Source organism: Triplophysa rosa, linkage group LG4 (assembly GCF_024868665.1).
Source record: "Triplophysa rosa linkage group LG4, Trosa_1v2, whole genome shotgun sequence".
Classification (NCBI taxonomy): domain Eukaryota; kingdom Metazoa; phylum Chordata; class Actinopteri; order Cypriniformes; family Nemacheilidae; genus Triplophysa; species Triplophysa rosa.
Window position 1 is genome coordinate 27,303,077 of NC_079893.1, and position 20,703 is coordinate 27,323,779.

General features: G+C 37.5%; 1 protein-coding gene across 2 annotated transcripts; it reads left to right on the forward strand.

Moving 5' to 3' along the window:
- The first annotated feature begins 572 nt into the window (after positions 1-572).
- slkb (STE20-like kinase b) lies at positions 573-19,818 on the forward strand. 2 transcript variants are annotated; one of them, XM_057332223.1, is made up of 19 exons: positions 573-1,405; positions 2,853-3,017; positions 5,729-5,777; positions 6,469-6,618; positions 7,294-7,366; positions 7,457-7,651; positions 7,760-7,841; positions 9,870-10,001; positions 10,162-10,962; positions 11,059-11,189; positions 11,772-11,895; positions 13,181-13,360; positions 14,001-14,078; positions 14,378-14,507; positions 15,808-15,932; positions 16,071-16,262; positions 16,425-16,550; positions 17,602-17,715; positions 18,278-19,818. In XM_057332223.1, exons 1-19 carry the CDS (start codon positions 1,256-1,258, stop codon positions 18,422-18,424), a joined length of 3,144 nt encoding a protein of 1,047 aa, XP_057188206.1. In that variant the 5' UTR covers positions 573-1,255; the 3' UTR covers positions 18,425-19,818. The 2 variants fall into 2 exon arrangements, with proteins under 2 accessions (XP_057188206.1, XP_057188207.1); XM_057332224.1 differs by lacking the exon at positions 14,001-14,078.
- Positions 19,819-20,703: the final 885 nt, after the last annotated feature.

Here is a 20,703-nt window from a genome sequence, read left to right on the forward strand (position 1 = left end):
AAAAGTTTTCATAGCTTTAGCATTCAGAGGTTTAGACGTGTATTGAAAAGAAGCAATTAGGGATTTTACATAGAAAAAGCAAAGTAGTTGGGTTTACAAGGCATTGTTCTGGCTTTATGAATATGACATTTCCCCAAAAGACAAAGTAAAATTAACGTATGATCAAAATTCACATCAGTTGATAAAAATTCTGATATAAAAAGATTCAGTACAAGCAGGGGAGCATGCTCAGTAGTTTTACATTTGGTTGATTTGTTCGCTTCCATTCATTAGCTGAAGTATCGAAAAATCATAAAAGCAAAAATCCTGAAAATAACAAACTTGGTTTAATTTCATATGTTTGCTTCATATTCATAATTAACATAATTTACACTAAAGTTTAGGGTAACTTGAGAGAATTTCTGTTGACCTCACAAACCTTTTGATTTGAAATCGAATGGTTTTGTTGACAAAAATGTAATTGTCAAAGTAATAATTTAAATACTGTAAAACTCCGGTTTATTGGCATACACGACGGCAGGCGGCACTAAAGCGCAGGCGTTGCGGATTTGACCTTAAACGAAGAACCCGCACCTTCTCGTGAACGCGCACAGTGAGTTGCACCAAATCCGCTAGATTAGACGCGCAGCGCACGGTATGCGCACGGTTTCCTCAAACAAAAACTATTGTTTGCCTTCATGCATTTGTAGCGTTATCTGTTTTTATTTTATTCAAGGACTGGTGGCCGTGTGATCGGAATCTGTGCTCGTATCAGATATACATTTTCATTCGCGCTCTGTTAGAAGTCATTTCAAGAGGAATATAAAGAAACTGGATGTTTTCACGGATCAGGTCCATGAAACTCCGAGGAACAACAACAACCTCATGACTCCGAAAAAGCCGGACCACGGTTTTAGTCAACCAAAGTTACAGCCCTGCTAAAGATCGCCTTCGCACTTATTTTTATGACGGACTTTTATCGTTAATATATATGATCCCCAGGACGTCAGATCTTTGACTCAAGTACTAACGTTACTAAAATCACGAATGTGCGTTTTATGGGCATACTCGAAATACGACTTGTGTAACATATCCAGTTCTTTTGTTTTAACATGCAAAGACTAACATTGCATATGGTCAGTTGTTTTAGCTGACAAGAGACTAAATAGTAAATTAGATTAAATTGTAATGAGAATGCAATAACGATTGCTGTTCAAACACCATACGAAGGAAATTGTCCTTTGTCAAACGCGCAGAAAGAGAAAGACGTGTGGCTATGTCTTTCTTTAATTTTCGAAAAATCTTTAAACTGGGTTTAGAGAAGAAGAAAAAACAGTATGATCACGTGCACAGAGACACGAACCCGGAGGAAATATGGGAGCTCGTGGGGGAGCTAGGGGATGGAGCATTTGGGAAGGTGTACAAGGTAAAAAGAGAGTCTTGAAATTATTACATCTCTGATTAAGTGTTTATGTAATTGAAAAGTTATTGGCAGATCCAAGTGGTTATTAAATCTATTTAAAATCTATTACAAATGATGTACAAAGTTGCAGGAGTCTTAGTGGGTTTTGACGTCACCAGTTTGATGACATCATCAGCCCCAAACCACTGGCTGTCATTCATATGAAAATTATGAAATAGATTGTGTTATAGTCGTTTTTCTATACAACGTACATTAGCTCTACTAACTGAAAAGAGAGTAGTCTATACAGTTGTAATGGGACTATTATATTAATAAAATATTCATGTTCATCATGATATTATATGTGTCCTATGGTCACAAAGCAAATAGGAGAAACAGGCATATCCTACATGCCAAATATTTAAAAAATACTAGATATCAGGTCCCTGCTGACTTGAAGACAGTGTCACAAATTGATAAGAACTACATGAATTTTAAACTAATTCAAGAGGTGGATGCGCATCAAGAATGTGTCAGTTAATCCGAAGGCTTGTGTTAAGATATTTTCGAGGTATATTCTTGTTCTAAGACCATGATACAACTTAAACATTTACGTTTACTATAACATTTGGCAGACACTTTAATCCAAAGCTACTTGTACTGCATTAAAGGTATACATTTTATCAGTAACATTTTAGTGCCTTTATATAGAAAACGTGACATAAATGCCATTTCGTTTTTCTCAATTAGAGAGACAGATTAGATGAGACGGTTTGATTTCATTTAATTCACACCTTTTTTTCTGTTAAATTGAGAGATTGTGTTTTGCCATATTATCATGCTGCCTGATGTCTTTCTATGACACATTGAAAACAACCGAATTACTCGCTGTGACAAAATACTGTTAAAGGATTTTATGTTTTATTATTTCATATTTTCCTGTAATAAACCAACAGACTTTGACCTGGTTAATTTTTCACCAGTGCACTACATTAAATAACATAAGATACCACCCACATATAGGTCAAAAAACAGATACTGAGTGAATAGTTCTATGTGACTTGTAGACTTCAATGAATGACACTAAAGGGGTCTCTGCTTAATATATAATTATATATAATTAAAATAAAATGAATTAAGCAATAAACGTATCGTCCAATAAATATCTCCCAATGTGTGCAATTAATTAAACCAGATGTATTACATTTTTACTTTGTACAAATAAAGGATAGATGTAAACATTACATGTTTGAGAATGTGTATTTAGTTTGCCAAATAAATAAAGCTCCAGATAACTCTGTGTTAGGGTCAAAGGTTTTCATTCTTATCACTTGCGTAATGTTTACCAATGTGTGCCAAAAATGTGACTTTTGTATAAAGCTCTGGTGTTCACACTCCATGAATATATATTAATGTACTCTGATATATTCGAGGGCTTTATAGTTTCTGATGAAAATGTCCTTGTTTTTAGGCTCAGAACAAGCAGACGGGCATTTTTGCTGCTGCCAAGGTGATCGACACCAAAACTGAAGATGAACTGGAGGATTACATGGTGGAGATTGACATCCTGGCATCATGCGATCATTACAATATCGTAAAACTACTTGACGCTTTTTATTTCGAGAGCAAACTTTGGGTGAGTGTGCATTTGCTTTGTTTTTATCGGTGCACTATAGATTTTTGTCAAGATTATTTGAGCCATTTAATCTTGTTAATTTGTCTCCTAATGAATTGCATGTCGACTATAATACTATTGACAAAATGACAATGGAAAAGCATCAAAAAGTCCAGCTCTGTTTGACTTTTTGACTCCAAGCCCTTCCTTCCTGTGCAGGGGAAGTTTTAAACAAGGTTGAAGGGGCTTGAATATGGTTGTCGTCTAGCTTGCTCTATTTGCATTTGAAACTGGTTTGCTAGGAGAACATTTACATTTCGTTCTGCTGTGAGGTTGAAACACAGGAAATTCTGAGATATGACAAAAAGAGACTTTGATGTTCAGACATTAAATTAAATCAGAAAGCCCAGCTAAAGTCTTCTCTCATGAGGCTAAGATGATCTGTTTTCTCACGGTGAGCTCAGTCACGAATACCTGAGGTAATGTAATACTGCCTGTTTTTCTCTTGTACCTCATTGTTTACTGAACAGTGCGTGCTTGTGGAGGTGTACAGATTTTTTTCTGACCTGTACAGCAGGAAATGGACTAATATTGCCATTGCCCATTTCCTTATGGAGACGGAGGAGGAATGTTGTAAGTGGATTATGATCATGAGACATGTATTGCTAGAACAGGTCAGGATAAACAAAGGATAGGTACTAATAATGCTATTCAGTAATTGATATGAGCTAGGTTCCTCTAAATCCAATTAATAAAATTACATTTATTTGAATAAATGAATCTTTTGGATTTGTCCGTTTTTCTTTCCCTACATTTTTCCTACATATTTACATATGTAGCATTTAGGGCTGTTCCGCGATAAATCGCGATTAATCACATCCAAAATAAAAATTTGTGTATATAATTTAAGTTACATATGCACATTTATTCATTTAGTCAAATACTTTATATACATATATGTTTATAAATACAATATTAATATGCACATTGCACAGGCATATATCATTATAAACAGTAACTTTTATTCTGGATGCGATGTTATTCATGATTAATCGTGTAACCGCCCTAGAAGCATTCTTGAAGTCAGATTCTTAACCCATAAACTGAAGTAACCTTGATGATGTCATCTGAGAAGATGCGTTATTTTAGAGGTGGAGCAAATGTTAACTTTCTTAATAATAACATAACACGATAAATCGTGCACATTGAGAATTGTAGTAGACAGTCGGGCTGTCACCATATTCTAATCTTGTCAGTAGCCATGATATTAAAACCATGATTATCGATATCGTATTAATTCTACACATATGATAATATCGTAATTAATTAATAATTAATAAACACCCATTTAAAATTTTACCGTAAATGCCACGTGGTTACATATCATGTCTCTGCCTCCCTGCACTAGTATTTTGGGTGATTCATTGACGAAAAAACATAAAAGAAACAAAATGAAAGATGCGTTTGATTTGACAATGTTGACAATGCATCGATTAAATTGATACGATGCATCGATGCCACACATAAAATGTCGATATTAGGTACCTTTATTTTGACACTAAGTGTATTTGTTTTGTCAGTTTGTTGTTGTAAATGTCACATTGGGACAGAGAGTGTGTAATTGTCAAAGAGTTTTCTGTAATTAAACATTCATTTTATACATTTTGGTTGCTTTAATAAGTTATTAAAAATGTAACTGCTTACTTTACTGTACAGTAAACTAGGCAGGTAATCTCAAAATATCGATCAATTAATCCAATCGTAATTGTATCACAGAAATCCCTGAGGTACCGACAAATACCGCACCGTTGGTGATGAAAATCGATTTTGTATCGTATGGTGATGAACTGCCCGATTTACACCCCTAGTTATTATTATTTTTAAATTCAATAGATATTGCGATAATATCACCATGAATGATCATGATTATTATAATGTTAAAATCTGATATTGTGACACAACCCTATAGGCAGAATCAATTTAGTGTTCATTATAAGTGTATAGCATTTATTTAGAAATGTATACTCCGAGATTCTACAGTAGGAAAGGTAGTCTCCTCTTGTGTGTAAAAGGCCATTGTAGTTGTCTGTGTGGGTTATTGTGTTGTCACAGTCGCCAATCTAAACCAACATCTCGCCCACAGTGGAACAACCCATGCAACTCGTGGCATGAATGGCATTGACTGTTCTGAACACTGCATCTGAATTTACACAATACAGTTTGGACGTTGTTTTTCTTGTTATGTTTTGCTTGTTCACTATTCAAGCTTCTTATGTAAGCACCTCCAGCAAAGCCTGCCCACCCTATCCAGATGACCAGCCTCAGCTCTGGCACTCCACTGTCCAACTGGGCTTCACGGAAACTCTTAAGCCTATTACGACAGAACGGACGTGATACTGGCATTGTGCTAATGTGTGAAAACCCTTCATCCCTCCTCATGTGCTCATGCAGGCGTTTGCTGCTCGATCCTCTTATGTCATTCTCCATATTGAGATATGAAAGCCTTCGAGGCGTAGCAGCTTCCTCGACCAATCACAGCTCTGAAGTGTAACTACATTGAGCAGTCAGAGCTCTGCAATGCATCGTGAATGGCCAAAAAACATTCCAAAAGTCATTCCGTTACCAAAAGTCTTGTACAATGGAACATGGTGGCTGTTGTAACACCTCTGTGCAGCGCCATATGAAGTCGAACACGTGATGTTTTGTTAACCTGTGCATGTGTCTGTCTGCAGATCTTGATCGAGTTTTGCGGCGGTGGAGCTGTAGATGCGGTCATGCTCGGTGAGTGCACACAAGCATTCGATATCCAAAACTGGAGATTCTGGTAAAAGTCACTTGCAAAGACATAGACCATTTTTTCATTTCTCGAAAATACTAGCTTAATTTTTCCAAAAGGGATGGGAAGAACTAAAGGTTAACATTAAAATTCTGTGAGTATTCTAGGAAAACTGTTTGTGAATGCTTATGGCATAGAAATGACACACTTCAGTTTTAAGGCGCAAGCCAAGAGCATCAGAGGGTTTCTAGTGGGGTTCTTATTCTTAAAGGGATAGTTCACCCCAAAATAAAAATGATTCATTATTTGTTCACTCTCATGTCATTTAAAACCTGTATGACTTAGAATATATTTTGAGAAATGTCTCTGTGGTTTTGTGTCCATTCAATGAAAGTCAATGGGGTCGATGCTGTTTGGTTACCAACATTCTTCAAAATATATTATTTTGTGTTCTGCAGAAGAAATAAAGTCATACGGGTTTGAAGTTGCATGAGGGTCGGTAAATGATTCTTGGGTGAACTATCCTTTCAACTTTTGCAGTTACCTCTTTACCCAAAAGTTTAATTAAACCTGTATTTTAAAATCAGCAGTTTAAAAAAATGAAATGTTGTAAAACATGAATAATTTGTAATGAACTATTGTATCAAATTTGACTTTTGTACACACTTTCAATTTGTTGTATGTTTGTGTGTGTAGAGCTTGAAAGGCCTCTAACAGAGCCACAGATCAGGGTGGTGTGTAAACAGGTGCTGGAAGCTCTGCTGTATCTCCATGACAACAAGGTCATCCACAGAGACCTGAAGGCAGGAAACATATTGCTCACACTGGATGGAGACGTCAAACTGGGTGAGCCTGTGTTTGCGTTTATAGCTTGATTTTACCCCACGTACTAAAAAGTGTTTTTTACAAAGCATTTTAATTCGAACAACAGCAATATGAAAGACTGACAGAATGACACAATAGCCACAGGTACATAATAACAAAGTGCAGAGACAGAAAGATACAGAGGGAGAGGCATTTACATATCAGTAAAGCTTATCTTGAACATCCATTACATCATTGACCAAATGTAAATTCATCTGTGAAGTGCCCACGTGTGCAGGTCGTACATGTTGTATGATGTAGTACTGTATCCGTGCTACAAACACACTTTTGCTCAGTTTTACAATCTTGAGTGCTGCAACTTATAGCTTTCCTGAAATGTTTTTAGATACACAACTAGTTCTTCCTAATAAAAAATATTTACAATTAATATTTCTTTCAGCGTTCCTCTGCCATCTTAAATAAATTAGTCCAATTACCACGTGCAATGCATTATTGGATTGCCTTCAATTTTGCATAAGAATCTGTAACTTTTACAATTTACAATCTATTTAGACAGTTTTTGTGTTGGGACAGCACACATAAGCAATTTCAACGTTATGTATGTGACATTTTCAGTCAAAACTTGAAATATAACTCTTAGAGAACGTATAATTACCAGTATCTTGAATTCTAAATACTTTTTTCTTTTTCTGTTAGCTGACTTTGGTGTTTCTGCCAAGAACACAAAGACGCTCCAGCGAAGAGACTCCTTCATTGGGACCCCTTACTGGTAAATCGGGTTAACTATCTAGATTAAATAAATCCATCAGTTCTCGCACACATTGACATTGCTTATTGATATTTCTCTTCTCTTTCTCAGGATGGCCCCAGAGGTGGTGATGTGCGAGACGTCTAAGGACAGGCCGTATGACTATAAGGCTGACATTTGGTCTCTTGGGGTCACTCTGATCGAGTTGGCCCAGATCGAACCGCCCAACCATGAGATGAACCCAATGAGAGTGCTGCTAAAGATCGCCAAAGCTGATCCGCCTACTTTGCAACAGCCTTCAAAATGGTACAGGATGAAGAGATTTTAATAGAAGTTTTATGTATTAACAACTTTTTGAGACCTAGTGGCATGTTAAACTTTCAAGTACTCAACAATCTGTCTGTCTTTCCGCAGGTCTGCCGAGTTCAAAGACTTCCTGAAACACTCGCTGGATAAGAACGTAGACAACAGGTGGAGCACCGCGCAGCTTCTGCAGGTGAACTGAGGCGTTCTTTATTCCAAACACTGGAATCCGAGACACAGGCATCCTACGCAAAACTTCCTAATCGCTCTTAAAGGGCCTTTTTGTTTTTGTTACGCACTGCTGCGCGAGCAGCTGCTGGTCCAGGTGGCCGATTAAATCGACAGCTGTTTGTTGAGTTTGTCAGCGTCAAGCACTTTCCGCTCCAGGTCCGACGTCAGCAAAGGAGATTTTCTAACCGAGGCTTTAAGTAGCCCAGCCTAGCACTCATTTCACACACACAGACACATACGTTTACACGCGCTAGGACAGATTCTGCACTTTGAACGAGTCTGAATGGGGTTGAAACTACAGAACTCAAATTTTCCACCAATTAAACTGATAATATCAAAGAAACTGCATATCCTCAGACCAGCTTTTGACTGTCTGCAGCAGCTGTCAAAGCCCAAGGTAAGAATTTGAGATATGACAGTGACGCTGGCCGTGTGCTCCTCTTGTTGTTTACCTCATATATTGCTTGTTTTTATATATATATTTGTCCGTGTTTATGTTTTTGGCTAATATGGCTGGTGACATTTTAAGTCCTTTTTTGGAGAGTTAAATTGGTTAAAATTGTTTTTTGACAGCTGAGGACACTTTTTTCAGTATTTTACATTTACATTTATGCATTTGGCAGACGCTTTAAGCGACTTACATTGCATTATCCTATACATTTGTTTCTTAGTATGTGCAATCCCCTGGGATCGAACCCACGACCACTGAGCTACGGGAAAGCTTTTTTAAATTGTACAGTATTTCTGGACAAAATAGGTTTGATTTATGACTTAGACATACGCTGGCCTGGTTTATGTACCTGTGCTAGCTGAGGTCTAATGTTTATTGAAAAACACCAAAGTTGTATTTTTGTCATTTATCCTAAAAACACTATATTCCTAAAATGGTACAATAACTACTGTTAAGACAAATTTATCCTGAAAAGGTTTTCTTTTTTTTCCCCTTTTATTTTAATTCTTACTTTTTACAATGCACATTGTTTCAAAGCAGCTTTAAAGTCCCAGTGAAATTAAAAAAATAGTAAATACTGTATGCTTTCCTGTAGCTCAGTGGTTAGAGCATGGCGCTAGCAACGCCAAGGTCATGGGTTCGAACCCAGGGATTGCACGTCCTTAGAAACAAATGTAAAGTAATATGCTTTGGATAAAAGCGTCTGCAAAATGCGTAAATGTAAATACTAAATATCTTATCAATGTGTGTCATTTTCTTTTTAATATTCATGTACCCTCATAATCTTCAGTTAAAATCTGAAAATGCACTTCCGCCCTGAAATTACTATCCATCTCAAATGACGTAAATTAGACGGCTTGGCCGGAGAATCCATTAACTCCTCCCCTTCAACTGTCAGTCTGTTGCCAGTTTCGTTTCAAAATCAATGCAACAGCTGTTTTTACACATCCAATCAATTCGCAGTGAAAAACGCAAGCCACGCCCACTAATTTTCTCTTTTGAAATTCCTTTTCACTCTGAAATGTGTCAGAATACGGAAGTAAAAACGATCGCAACTTCCGGTTCACGGGGACTTGAATCGTGGTTTAGTTTCTTAAAGGAATAGTTCACCCCAAAATGAATATTCTCACATTATTTATGTGCACGACTTAATTTCTTCAGTTGAACATTATAAAATTTCAAATTCACAAAATTATAATGATCATTTTAAAATGCCATCACATCTTTTACACACAGAGCTCAAAATGTAAAACCTTCAAAAAACCTTCAAAAGTAATCCGAATGACCCCATTGGATTAATAAATGTCTTCTCTAGCAAAACAATGGATTTGTATGAGAAAACAATATATATGTTAAGCTTATTTAGCGAGGTTGAAACCAAAACAAGAACTTCTGAACGTTAATTTCAAATTATTCTCATTGCATGTTTCAAAACTTTTGCCTTTAAAAAGCATTTACTTTCGCTCTCATTAGTGTTTTATGACTGTGCGCATGTGTAATTCAAAATTCAAAATAAAACATATGCCCTCATCTGTGTAGCACCCGTTTGTGAGTAGAGTGACTGACAACAGGCCACTGAGGGAGCTCATCGCAGAGGCCAAAGCGGAAGTCACTGAGGAGATAGAGGAGGTGAAGGAGGAAGGGGAGGAGGAAGACCACGAAGGAAACCAGGTCACACATTATATTAACCATTCTACAGATAGTACATATTGTGTAGATTCGAACTTGATTCATTGAATCGGGAAGCATGAAGTTTATGTGCCTTTTTAGGAACCTTATTTAGTTTCATGTTTTTTTCGCACTAGCTAATATGTAATGTTTTTTCCATCAGCACCTTCCAGGACACAAGCGTGCGCCATCTGACGCTAGCGTCGGAAGCTCCGAGGATGAAAAGCTTCCACAATCGCCGTCCATCTTGGAGGCTGTTCCTGAAAAGTTTGAGGAAATCGCTACTCCTAAATTACCGGTTGACAGTGTTATAACTGGAAAAACAAGTGAAGAAAAAGAAACCGTGAAAGTGGCGGAGAACCACATCCAGGATGCCACCGCCCCTGAAAATGAAGGACAAGCTGTTGAAGTAGCTCCAAAGGAATCTGAAGAACCTAAAACTGTTGAACCGGGGATTGTTCCTCCAGGTACTCCAGTGGACACGGTAGTCCAAACAGAGGAGACGCCAGCCAAACCTGATGGAGACGAGCAGGAGGAGGAGGTGAAAGTGACAACGGTGGAGCCGACAGATTCGCGGGAAGATCAAAAAGAGGCTGAAGCAGTTGAACGCGAAGAGCCAATGGGCAATGGTGAACTTAGAAAGGAAGAAGTGCCTGCAGCAGACGTTACCAGTTTGGAGAAACCGATGGAGGAAACCATCAAACCAGACTGGGTCATCAAGGCTGTAGCTGATGTGCCTACCCCGACCTCTCTTGTGAAAGAAGAAGAGAAGGAGAAGGTGGAGGAAAAGGAGAAACCTGCATCGCTGGAGAATCAAGAAACTCCAGTCAGGCGAAGGTACGAGAAAAAGGAGGACTCCGATTCAGGAATTAGTTCTATTGCTGATAGCAGCAGCATAGACTTGAACTTATCCATATCCAGCTTTATAAGCAAATCCAAGGAGTCGGGATCCACCTCTCAACAGGTGAGAAACGTTTTCTGAAGACTATGGTTTCACATTTTTTTAGTTACTATAACCAGACTTGCCTTGTGTAATAAATAACGCTTAAATGTGTTTTAGGATAATAAGAGGCAGAAAAAGACTCTAAAGAAGACTCGTAAGTTCATGGTGGACGGTGTGGAGGTCAGCGTGACAACATCTAAGATCATCACAGACAATGACACTAAAAGTGAGGAGATGAGGTTCCTCAGGTGAGCCATAAGATGTTTTTCATTTACATGTTTGTGGGTTTGTAACAATCTGGTCGGTATAAACAGGGAGGGGCAGTGTTTTAAAACCGTTTAAAACGTTTTATTAGTGAATGTGGTCCTAGCTTGCACTGTTTCAACAGCAGATGCGCTGTAAGCTCGGGAAAGGGAAGACGGACTGTGAATTACACTTCCTGTTCATGTCAGGCAGTGGTAGTACATCCTTTCCGGCTGGATCGTGCGTTATCCTTAAAATCCTTCTAGTTTTTTATTTGCAGTATTTTTCCTCGGTATTCTTTTATCATTTACTCAACATCATGTCAGTCCAAACCTGTATGCCTTTCTTTCTTCTGCAGAACACAAAAGAAGATATTTTGAAGAATGTTGGTAACCAAACATCATTGACTTCCATTATATGGACACAAAACAACAGCGACGTTCCTCAAAATATCTTCTTTTGTGTTCCGCAGAAGAAATAGTCATGTACAGGTTTTGAACGACATGAGGTTGAATAAATGATGACAGGTCAGGGGTCGCTATAGGTCAGTGTAAAACGCCCGCTGTGTGTGTATTGGTTTGTTGCAGACGTCAGGAGCTGAGAGAACTCAGACTTTTGCAGAAAGAGGAGCAGAGAGCTCAGCAGCAGCTCAGCAATAAACTCCAGCAACAGAGAGAGCAGATCTACAGACGCTTCGAACAGGAAGTCACGGTGAGACAAATTACTGCATTCCACAGATGAGACGATTAGATCATTATTGTTTGACATACCACCTGTTGTTGACACCTGTTGAGTCACATCCAGAAGACAAAATAAAGGTCTTAATCAATAAGCGTAATATTAAGAATGAAAGTCTGTCTTTTCGCAATGTAGAGCTTTGACGATTGTTTTGTGTCATAGCTCCTATTGGTTGAGCTGCCACCATGTGACCTGTGTCAACATGTATACTACTACTGAACTATTCAGTTAGGGTTTAACTTTACAAATTCCTTTCTTCATTTTAATTTTACATACAGAACATTCACTTAAAACCTTGAATGTTGTATTTTTTTGTACAAAATGATTAAAAAACGTAAAAAAGTGTGATTAAAATGTTAAGGATCTTGGAAATAATAAGTCCGTTATTTGTATTTTTGTATTATTTTTATGTTTTGCTCAAAATATTGTGATACTGTCGTAACCGTGAACCCAATGTCGTGTCGTATGAAATGCAGGTGATGTATTGTCTGAATCTTCATTTGTTGTAGAGACGTTGCTTTAAATAAGATTTTTTTTTCAAATTTCTTTTTACCATAAACAATTATATTAGCATCCACACAATCGGACAATAAAGTTGTGTTTATTCTGCACTAGCCACTGCAGTTTCACATTTTAATTGCATGAGCCCTTTAATTGAATGGATTTTAAGTCAAAGGTAAAAAGTCAATATTGTTCCTCTGTATTTTTATTGTAAATGTTGTGTATTGGACTTCGCTATTCTCTTAAATTTAGAACAATTTTATCTTTAGTGTTACCTTTATAGTTATTCTTGGTGTGAACAGGTCTTACCCTTTAAATCACAGCATCGTTAACAACTAACAAGTCGATCATAAGAGCACCATGAACTGTTGACGTGTTGACATTCTTTTAGAGGTTTTAAAGGTATGTTTTAGTGTTTTTTAAAGGTTGTTTGCTGTTGATCTGTACATTGCTTTGCCCTACAAGTAATGACATCAAACCCAGAAATACTGAGAACAGTGATCGAATGCTTAATAGCTGACTTATTTTTGGAGCACTGTTAATGAAGGCCTCTGTTCTAAGCTGCCAGGAATTGTCCCAGTTTTGCCCCCGGTCAATAGTGATTTCAGTGTATTCCAGTCTAATTGCTAATCCTGCTGTTTTTTTTTCCCTTTAACTTTGTATTATCAGTTGGTTGTGTAGAGCTAGCTCCAGGTCTTTCTAGGGAAGAAGCTTCTTGCTGTTTTCTGAAATTATTGTGTTTTTTTTGTGTTTCTAGAGTAAGAAGCGTCAGTATGATACGGAGGTGGAGAATCTGGAACGGCAGCAGAAACAGACAATCGAGCGTCTGGAGCAGGAGCACACGGATCGGCTCCGAGACGAGGCCAAGAGAATCAAAGCTGAGCAGGAGAAGGAGCTCTCCAAGCTCCAGAACATGCTAAAGAACCGCAAGAAGGAGGTACAGAAGTGTTTAAAAATATATATATTAAAAAAACTTCTTTTTGTATGTTAAACTACAAAACTACATAAAGGTATTTGCAAAAAGGCATCATGGTCTACTTTTTTTGGCAAATCTATATATAGCTCTGAAAAAATAGAAACCACTAATGTATTATTCCATAAAACATATTCTTCAAATGTTCCTAAAATACATTAAAATACAACGTGTTGTTTAGAAATGAATATGAACTTGTTTTCTTTGCCGTGTTTGAGGTCTGAAAACATTGCGTCATTTTTGTTGTTTTAACCAGTTTCTGCGAATAAAGCAAAATTAAAACGTTTTTTTTATTCGCAGTTTGGAAGAAATGTTGTCAGTAGTTCACAGAATAAAACAAAAATGATAATTTTACCTAAACATATACCTAGAAATAGTAAATGCAGAACAACTGAAAATTCTTGGAGTGGTCTTTTCAGTTTTCTTAGAGCTGTATTGATAGTCGAGGTTTCTTGCCAAAATCAAGTCATAGTTTCGCGTGTTTGCCTTTTGTAACTCAGTCGGTAGAGCATTCTGTTAGTAAAGTTGCTGAAAACGTCAGCTTTATCTTTTTAAATATACCCCAATTATTCTTCCTTTCTGATATTTGTTTCGGGGAGTGCAGGAGCTCTCGCCCAAACATGTGAGAAATTCCATCCTGAAACACATTAGGGAAGATCTAATCCAACCCGTTATCAAGGAGGTAACGTCAAGACTCAAAATAATTCCTCCTGCTTGTTTTTCACTTGATTCTTTGGGTCTTTGGGCACTTTTCTCCCAAGTTTTGGTTTCTTTTCTGTGATTCTTGTCTTACCCCTTTGAGTGTGCACATCGCTAACTTGAGTTCAAAAGGGACACGGTTCTTGTGGTGTGGTGCATGTCACACAAGCACACTTAGCACGGAAGCATGCGTTGATTTGTTCATGTTTCCATATGGTTTAGGAGAACAAACCCCAGTTTCCTTCCTATTGGCTGTTATCATCCTGCTGTGTGTGTTTGTAGGAGCAGGAGTTTCTTCAGAAGCAGCAGCAGGATCTGGACAGCGCTCTGAAGAAGATCATACAGCAACACAAACATGAGCTGGCCACCATCGAGAGGGACTGTCTCAACCACAAACAGCAGCTGCTCAGAGGTAAGACGCTGTTCTCACACAGATCAGAATAGGGAGGCTTGTTGTTCTTCACTTATTACTGCCTCCCACCTGCTTATTTACTGCCTTTCGTAGCCTCAACATTACAGAAACTAATTACAGAATTCTTTTTAGAAACTCAAGTCATTTTCTCTGAAACGGAGGCATCTAAGCCTTAGATGCTGGAATGGCGTTAAGAATGAAACATTAAATACTTAAAAAATATAATATATTATAATATATATATAATATAATATAAATAAAATATAAAAAAAGTTATTGAGTGGCTCCTCCCACTTTTCAAATAGCATTTAGTTGACCTCGCAGCCTGGAATTTGATGAGACTTCAGAATCATTTTAATACAATTTCTTGTTTTTATAGGATATATGAGCAATATTGTATCTAGGAACTTCTTATTTGTTTACTTTTACTTGTTTTGTTCGATGCGTTAATGGAATTTCCACTGAAACAGGAAGTTGGGGTGGGGCATATTGAGTGGCTCCACCCACTTCCAAAATAGCATTTAGTTTACCTCACAGACTGGAATTTGAAGAGTTCAAAATGATTTAGAATGAATACAATTACTTGTTTTATAGGATGTACGAGTAATATTTTATCTAGGGCCTTTTCAATTTATATTTTTTTACTTTAAAGCTATGTGAAATGTTTTGTTTCGATGTTAACGTAATTTCCACTGAAATAGGAAGTTGGGGTGGGGCATATTGGGTGGCTCCTCCCACTTTCAGAATAGTAATTAGTTGATCTCAAAGCCTGGAATTTAAGGATAGTTTCGAATCATTTTAATACAAATTCTTGTTTTTATGGTATATATGAGCAATATTTTATCTGGGGACTTTTCTATTTATTTACTTTTTTTACTTTAGAGCGATGTGAAATGTAGGAAACAGGAAGTTGGAGTGGGACATATTGAGTGGCTCCTCCCACTTTTAAAATAGCATTTAGTTATGAGAGTTCAAAATAATGGTCTAAAAAAACATTTATCCTCTATGGCGGAAATAAGAGAAATGCTTATACCTTCAAAATGTTTTTTTGTGCACACTAGTTTATAGATATTCTTAAGACATATATTCATACTAAAAACCAAACGTTTTGAATTCATGGACTAAATTTGACTCATTTTCATCGGAATAAAAAGTTCTTTGTGCTACTCTTATGTAAATTTGCCATAGGCTATCCATTTATGTAAGATAGTGTCATATACTCATGTATTCTTGATGGCATTTAGCATAAAGTACACAAGGATACTATTGAAATGGTCGCTTGGTTCTTCATTCTCTATAGCGCGAGAGGCAGCGATGTGGGAGCTCGAAGAGCGCCACCTACAGGAGAAACACCAGCTGCACAAACAGCAGCTTAAAGACCAGTACTTCATGCAAAGACACCAGCTGCTCAAAAGACACGAGAAGGTTAGACTAATACCCAACTCTATATTAAATTATCAGAATGTTCAAGGCAAACTTAGAATATAGAAGAAAATCTTTCTATAACACACAACAAAGGAGAATAATAGTGTTATTTTGCTTACTGTGTGCGTTTGTGTTTAGGAAATGGAGCAGATGCACAGGTATAACCAGCGTTTGATAGAAGAGATGAAAAACAAACAGACTCAGGAGAGGACCAGGCTGCCTAAGATTCAGCGCAGTGATGCCAAGACCCGCATGGCCATGTTCAAAAAGAGTCTGCGCATCAGCACCACAGCGGTCACGCCCGACCTCGAGAGAGAGAAAGTCAAACAGGTCAGAACAGAAATGAATGCTCGGCCAAGTGATTGTTCCTGCCAGTATTAAGCTTTTAGAATTGAATTGTTGTTTCACAGAAATGTACTTTATGTAGTCTATATAGTACGTTTTGTGTTGTGTGTGTGTGTGTGTGTGTGTGTGTGCGTGGCTGATGAGCAGTTTGCCGCACAAGAGGAGAAACGGCAAAAGAACGAGAGGCTTCATCAACACCAGAAACATGAGAATCAGATGAGGGATCTACAGACACATTGTGACGTCAATGTCAGAGAACTCCAGCAGTTACAGGTACAGTCCAGCACATGCTTGCGTACAGTACAGATTGTGCTTATAGTGGGTTGATGTGGTTACACATTACTAGCAACTAAAAGGTTGTAGGTTTAAATCAGGATGACAAGCTATTATAATGAAAAGTTGTAGACCAATTTAGACTTCCATTTAGGATTAATTTCTTAGGGGCGATTCACATTTCACGTCTTGCGCGCGCATATTCGTTATTTTAGATGTAGATGCTGAAATAGGCAGCGACGCGGTCGCGATGCGCATGTGGTGCGATGCTCCCATTTTTCTAGGCGCCGCATCGAGATGAAAATATTTCTACTTTTCAGAATGCCGCACGCGCACCGCTGGTCATGTGACAAGAACCAACCAGCCAATATAGACAAGCTGGAGACACAGATGGTCACAGCATAAATAAATCTATTAGCAAGGTGTTTTCAGCGCATATAATCCGTATATCCTTTGTTTATACCTCCTCGTCTTAACGGCTATTGTGGCCCATGGTTGCTTAGCGACGACAGACGCCAGGAGAGCGCAAACTCCTAGGCGCTTTGAAAAAAAGGAGAAAGCAGTGCGGCTCGCGTTTTCTGTGCGGTTTTAGACGCGAATTGTGAATCGCCCCTTAGATTGGTAATCTAATTGAAGCAAATTAGTAACATCGAACATAAATCCGACATGCTTAGTGTTTCCATGGAATGCCAAAGATGCTCTTTGGATCGTTTCCAAACTGTGCTGTGATAACATGGATTGTCAAGTCTATGCTGAAGTATGTTCTCATTAAAGCAAAAGGGAGATATTAAAAAAATATCAAGATGTTTTTTCACAAATCAAATTGTGATGATGATGATGATGATAATTGCATTTGTAAATTGTTAAAGTTTGTATATAAAATTGCATTTAGTTAGAAAAAAGCTAAATCAAAACAATGTTCATTTTTGAACCTCACTGGTTTGCATGTAATACGCACATGGTCTGTTCTTCATTCATGTTGAACTGCTCAAACAAGTACACACTCAAACATATATAACTGGATGTAACCGTTTGTGTGTGTGTGTTTCAGAATGAGAAATGCCATCTGCTCATCGAGCACGAGACTCAGAAGCTGAAGGAACTGGATGAGGAACACAGCGCTGAACTCAAGGACTGGAGAGAGAAACTCAGACCGCGCAAGAAGGTACCACCGCTAATCTAAGATTACTGCTCTACTTATTTTTGCAGCACCATCAATGTTGTACTTTCTACAACATTGAGTACACATTTTTATATTGAATTAGTTTTTTCAATATTCTTTAACTTATATTAATATTATTATAGTAAATGAAACATCTTCCATGCAAGTCTGATTTTTTTAAGGCGAAATAACTCAGAAATGTCCCAGGCTTAACCAGCGATGACATCATCATGTGGTCAAGATGGATCGCTCTGCCCTCAGTGCCAATCTAATTGGTTTCCAGTTTTGCTCCATTTAACAATGAATTAAAACATTTAAATATGACCGTGACAAAGACGTCGAGTGTGCGAGTACCTGCGCCTGCCATGACATGAGAAATAGAAAACGTTGTAGTAGTGATTCAAAAACAAGTGCCTCGATGCTCTGGTCCTGTATCGGACTGCTGCATCATCTCTCATCCAATCAGATTCGAGGACCAGAATGAACTGTTGTGTAACATGAAATATTTCTATCACATTATAAGGTTTTCCTATGGAGGTTAATGTGTCTAAATCTCTGTGTGCAGGCCCTCGAGGATGAGTTTGCCCGTAAGATACAGGAACAGGAAGTGTTCTTCAAAATGAGCGGCGAGTCTACATGCCTTAACCCCTCCAGCCAGAGCCGAATCTCAAAGTTCTACCCTGTACCGACCGTCCACTCCACAGGGTTTTAAAAAAGAAACACGCACAACTGCAGAAACATCTCGCCACATGTGCACTACATATGCGCGCGCACACAACTGAACCTCTGCTGCCTTCTAGTATCAGAATTAAACGTGGCGTCGCTCGGTGATAAGCTAGAGAGAGCGCGAAATATGGTTTTAATTTCCTTTTTTTTATTATTTTAAATTTCAATAGTGGATTTTCAGTTTGATGTCACTACACGATGATGGGGTTGAATTAAGTTCCACTAAATGACGTTATGCCAGTAAATTAATTTCGTTATTTATGGTTATCAACGGCGTGATTTAACTTGTTTTTTTTAAGATGGAATGACTGTTCAGCTCCAAGCTAATTTGCTTGCACTACAGGAGTCGATGTTTGCTGTCAGTGAAGGAGACGGACAATCCAAGGGTTTTGATATTAAAATCAATCATAGGAATAATACGCACATTGATTCTGACGTTTAAACATTTATAAAAATAACACTAAACTGTTTCCTAGTGACAGTCCTCATATTTGTTTCGGTTCATATTTTAACCAAACTTAAACGGCACACTGGTTTGATTTTTTGGAAATTTCATATACATATTACAGAATATAATTGTCTATTATATAGCAGCCATTTTTTTTCGAGGTATTTTGGCATATCAGCCACAATGTATGCAATGTCTCTGACATCACTGTGGTATGAAAAGTGCGCTTTGTGTCTGCACTGCTATGCAATGTGAAAATGTAGCCAAATGAAACCATCTCAGCTTTTTAATCTAACCCTCATAACAAGAGAGATCAGTTTCTGGAAGTTTTCCCCTAAATGTTCTTGCTTTGAACTTAAAGGCATGATTATTTTAAGTTCGACAACCTGCGAGTTATTCTCATGTTCTTGTGTACTTTCAGTAACATTGTATAAAGGATTATTTATCCTTATAACCCTGTTTAGATGTATCCAGGCTGGTGTTCTTTTATCATATTGTATATTTTAGCATGTGATTTTGTTTTATTTTGTAATAGATTTCTTGTTGCATGTACCTCTGTTGACTGAACTTCAAATGACATTTGTGGGATAGTACATCTGTGGAAAAAATGCTTATTTAAATGAATGAAAACAATAAGCTCTTTTAGTGCTAGTGATCATGTCATGGATGTAGAAAGCATTGTTCATATTCACAGTAGATCGTGCTGTAAGGTTAGAGTCAGATGGGCGTTCGGAGTGCTGTGCACCTTCTGATGAAAGATTCCTGTCGTGCCTGTGTTTGCATTTTCATACATGCGTTTTTGTCCATGTCATTTTTTAAAGCATTCTCAACATGCGAGATCAAATTAGCAGCATAACAATGTGAAAAATACAGAGTTTGTGTAAAAAATCAAAAAGCTGTGATTGAGAACATTAAAACGTTTGTGTGGATAATATTGTAGTTCTCTCGTTCTTTTCGATCATGTATCTTTGTTAATATTTATAGAGAATTATATCGATTTTAAGGACCAGTGTGTAAGATGAAGGATCTATTGACAGAAATGCAATATAATATACATAATTATGTCTTCGGAGATGGAAAAAAAACATTACATAATGAACCCTTATGTATTTATTACCTTAGAACTGTATTACCTACATCGTGCCCCCTTCTCCATAGCGCGTTTTATAAATACGTTATCTTCAGCAACGAAGTGAAAACGTGACGACATCTTAGTTCTGTGTCAGCCTCCGTAGGTGCTTCGAAAGGGGGGGAGTGAGCCGTTGGTTGCAGTTCGCAACCTCACCACTAGATGCTGATAAAACCCACTGACTGTTCCTTTAAGCAGCTCTGGAAGTCGAGTTTTTAAAAATAATCTTTATTTCTCAAATCAACTTTCAACTCATTTTTGTTTGAATTTTGTAGTACAGTCATATTGCCAAACTACAAACCATGTATGGCAAAGAAGACAACCATCATTTCTCAAATGAAAATCGAAAAAGAACCACACTCTTCTATTCTAAGAAATAAGATTTACTAAAACAATTACTTTCAAATTAAATGAAAAAGATCTTAGTCTTTAGAAACTAAAGTAATGAAAGTAAACCTGTTTGTTGATTCTAGTTTTCGCTGCTGTCCTTCTGAAACCTCTCCATATTTAGTTATTTTATTTTTTGTCATAAATCATTATTATGAGTCACCCTTTATGTTTGTCACTGGGCTTTGCAAATATCTAACCAATATAAAGTGCTTGTCAACAGCACAGTATTTAATAGTTTAAAAAGGACAGTGTTTTTCCATTTCCTGAAAAACAAGGACAGGACAGGTTTTGGAAGGAC

Bases quoted from the DNA above. Each gene is read 5' to 3' on its own strand.
- slkb (XM_057332223.1), top strand. From the start codon at position 1,256: ATGTCTTTCTTTAATTTTCGAAAAATCTTTAAACTGGGTTTAGAGAAG. The intron at 10,002-10,161 runs GTCACACATTAT...TTTTTCCATCAG, and splicing joins AAGACCACGAAGGAAACCAG to CACCTTCCAGGACACAAGCG. The intron at 13,361-14,000 runs GTACAGAAGTGT...CGGGGAGTGCAG, and splicing joins TAAAGAACCGCAAGAAGGAG to GAGCTCTCGCCCAAACATGT.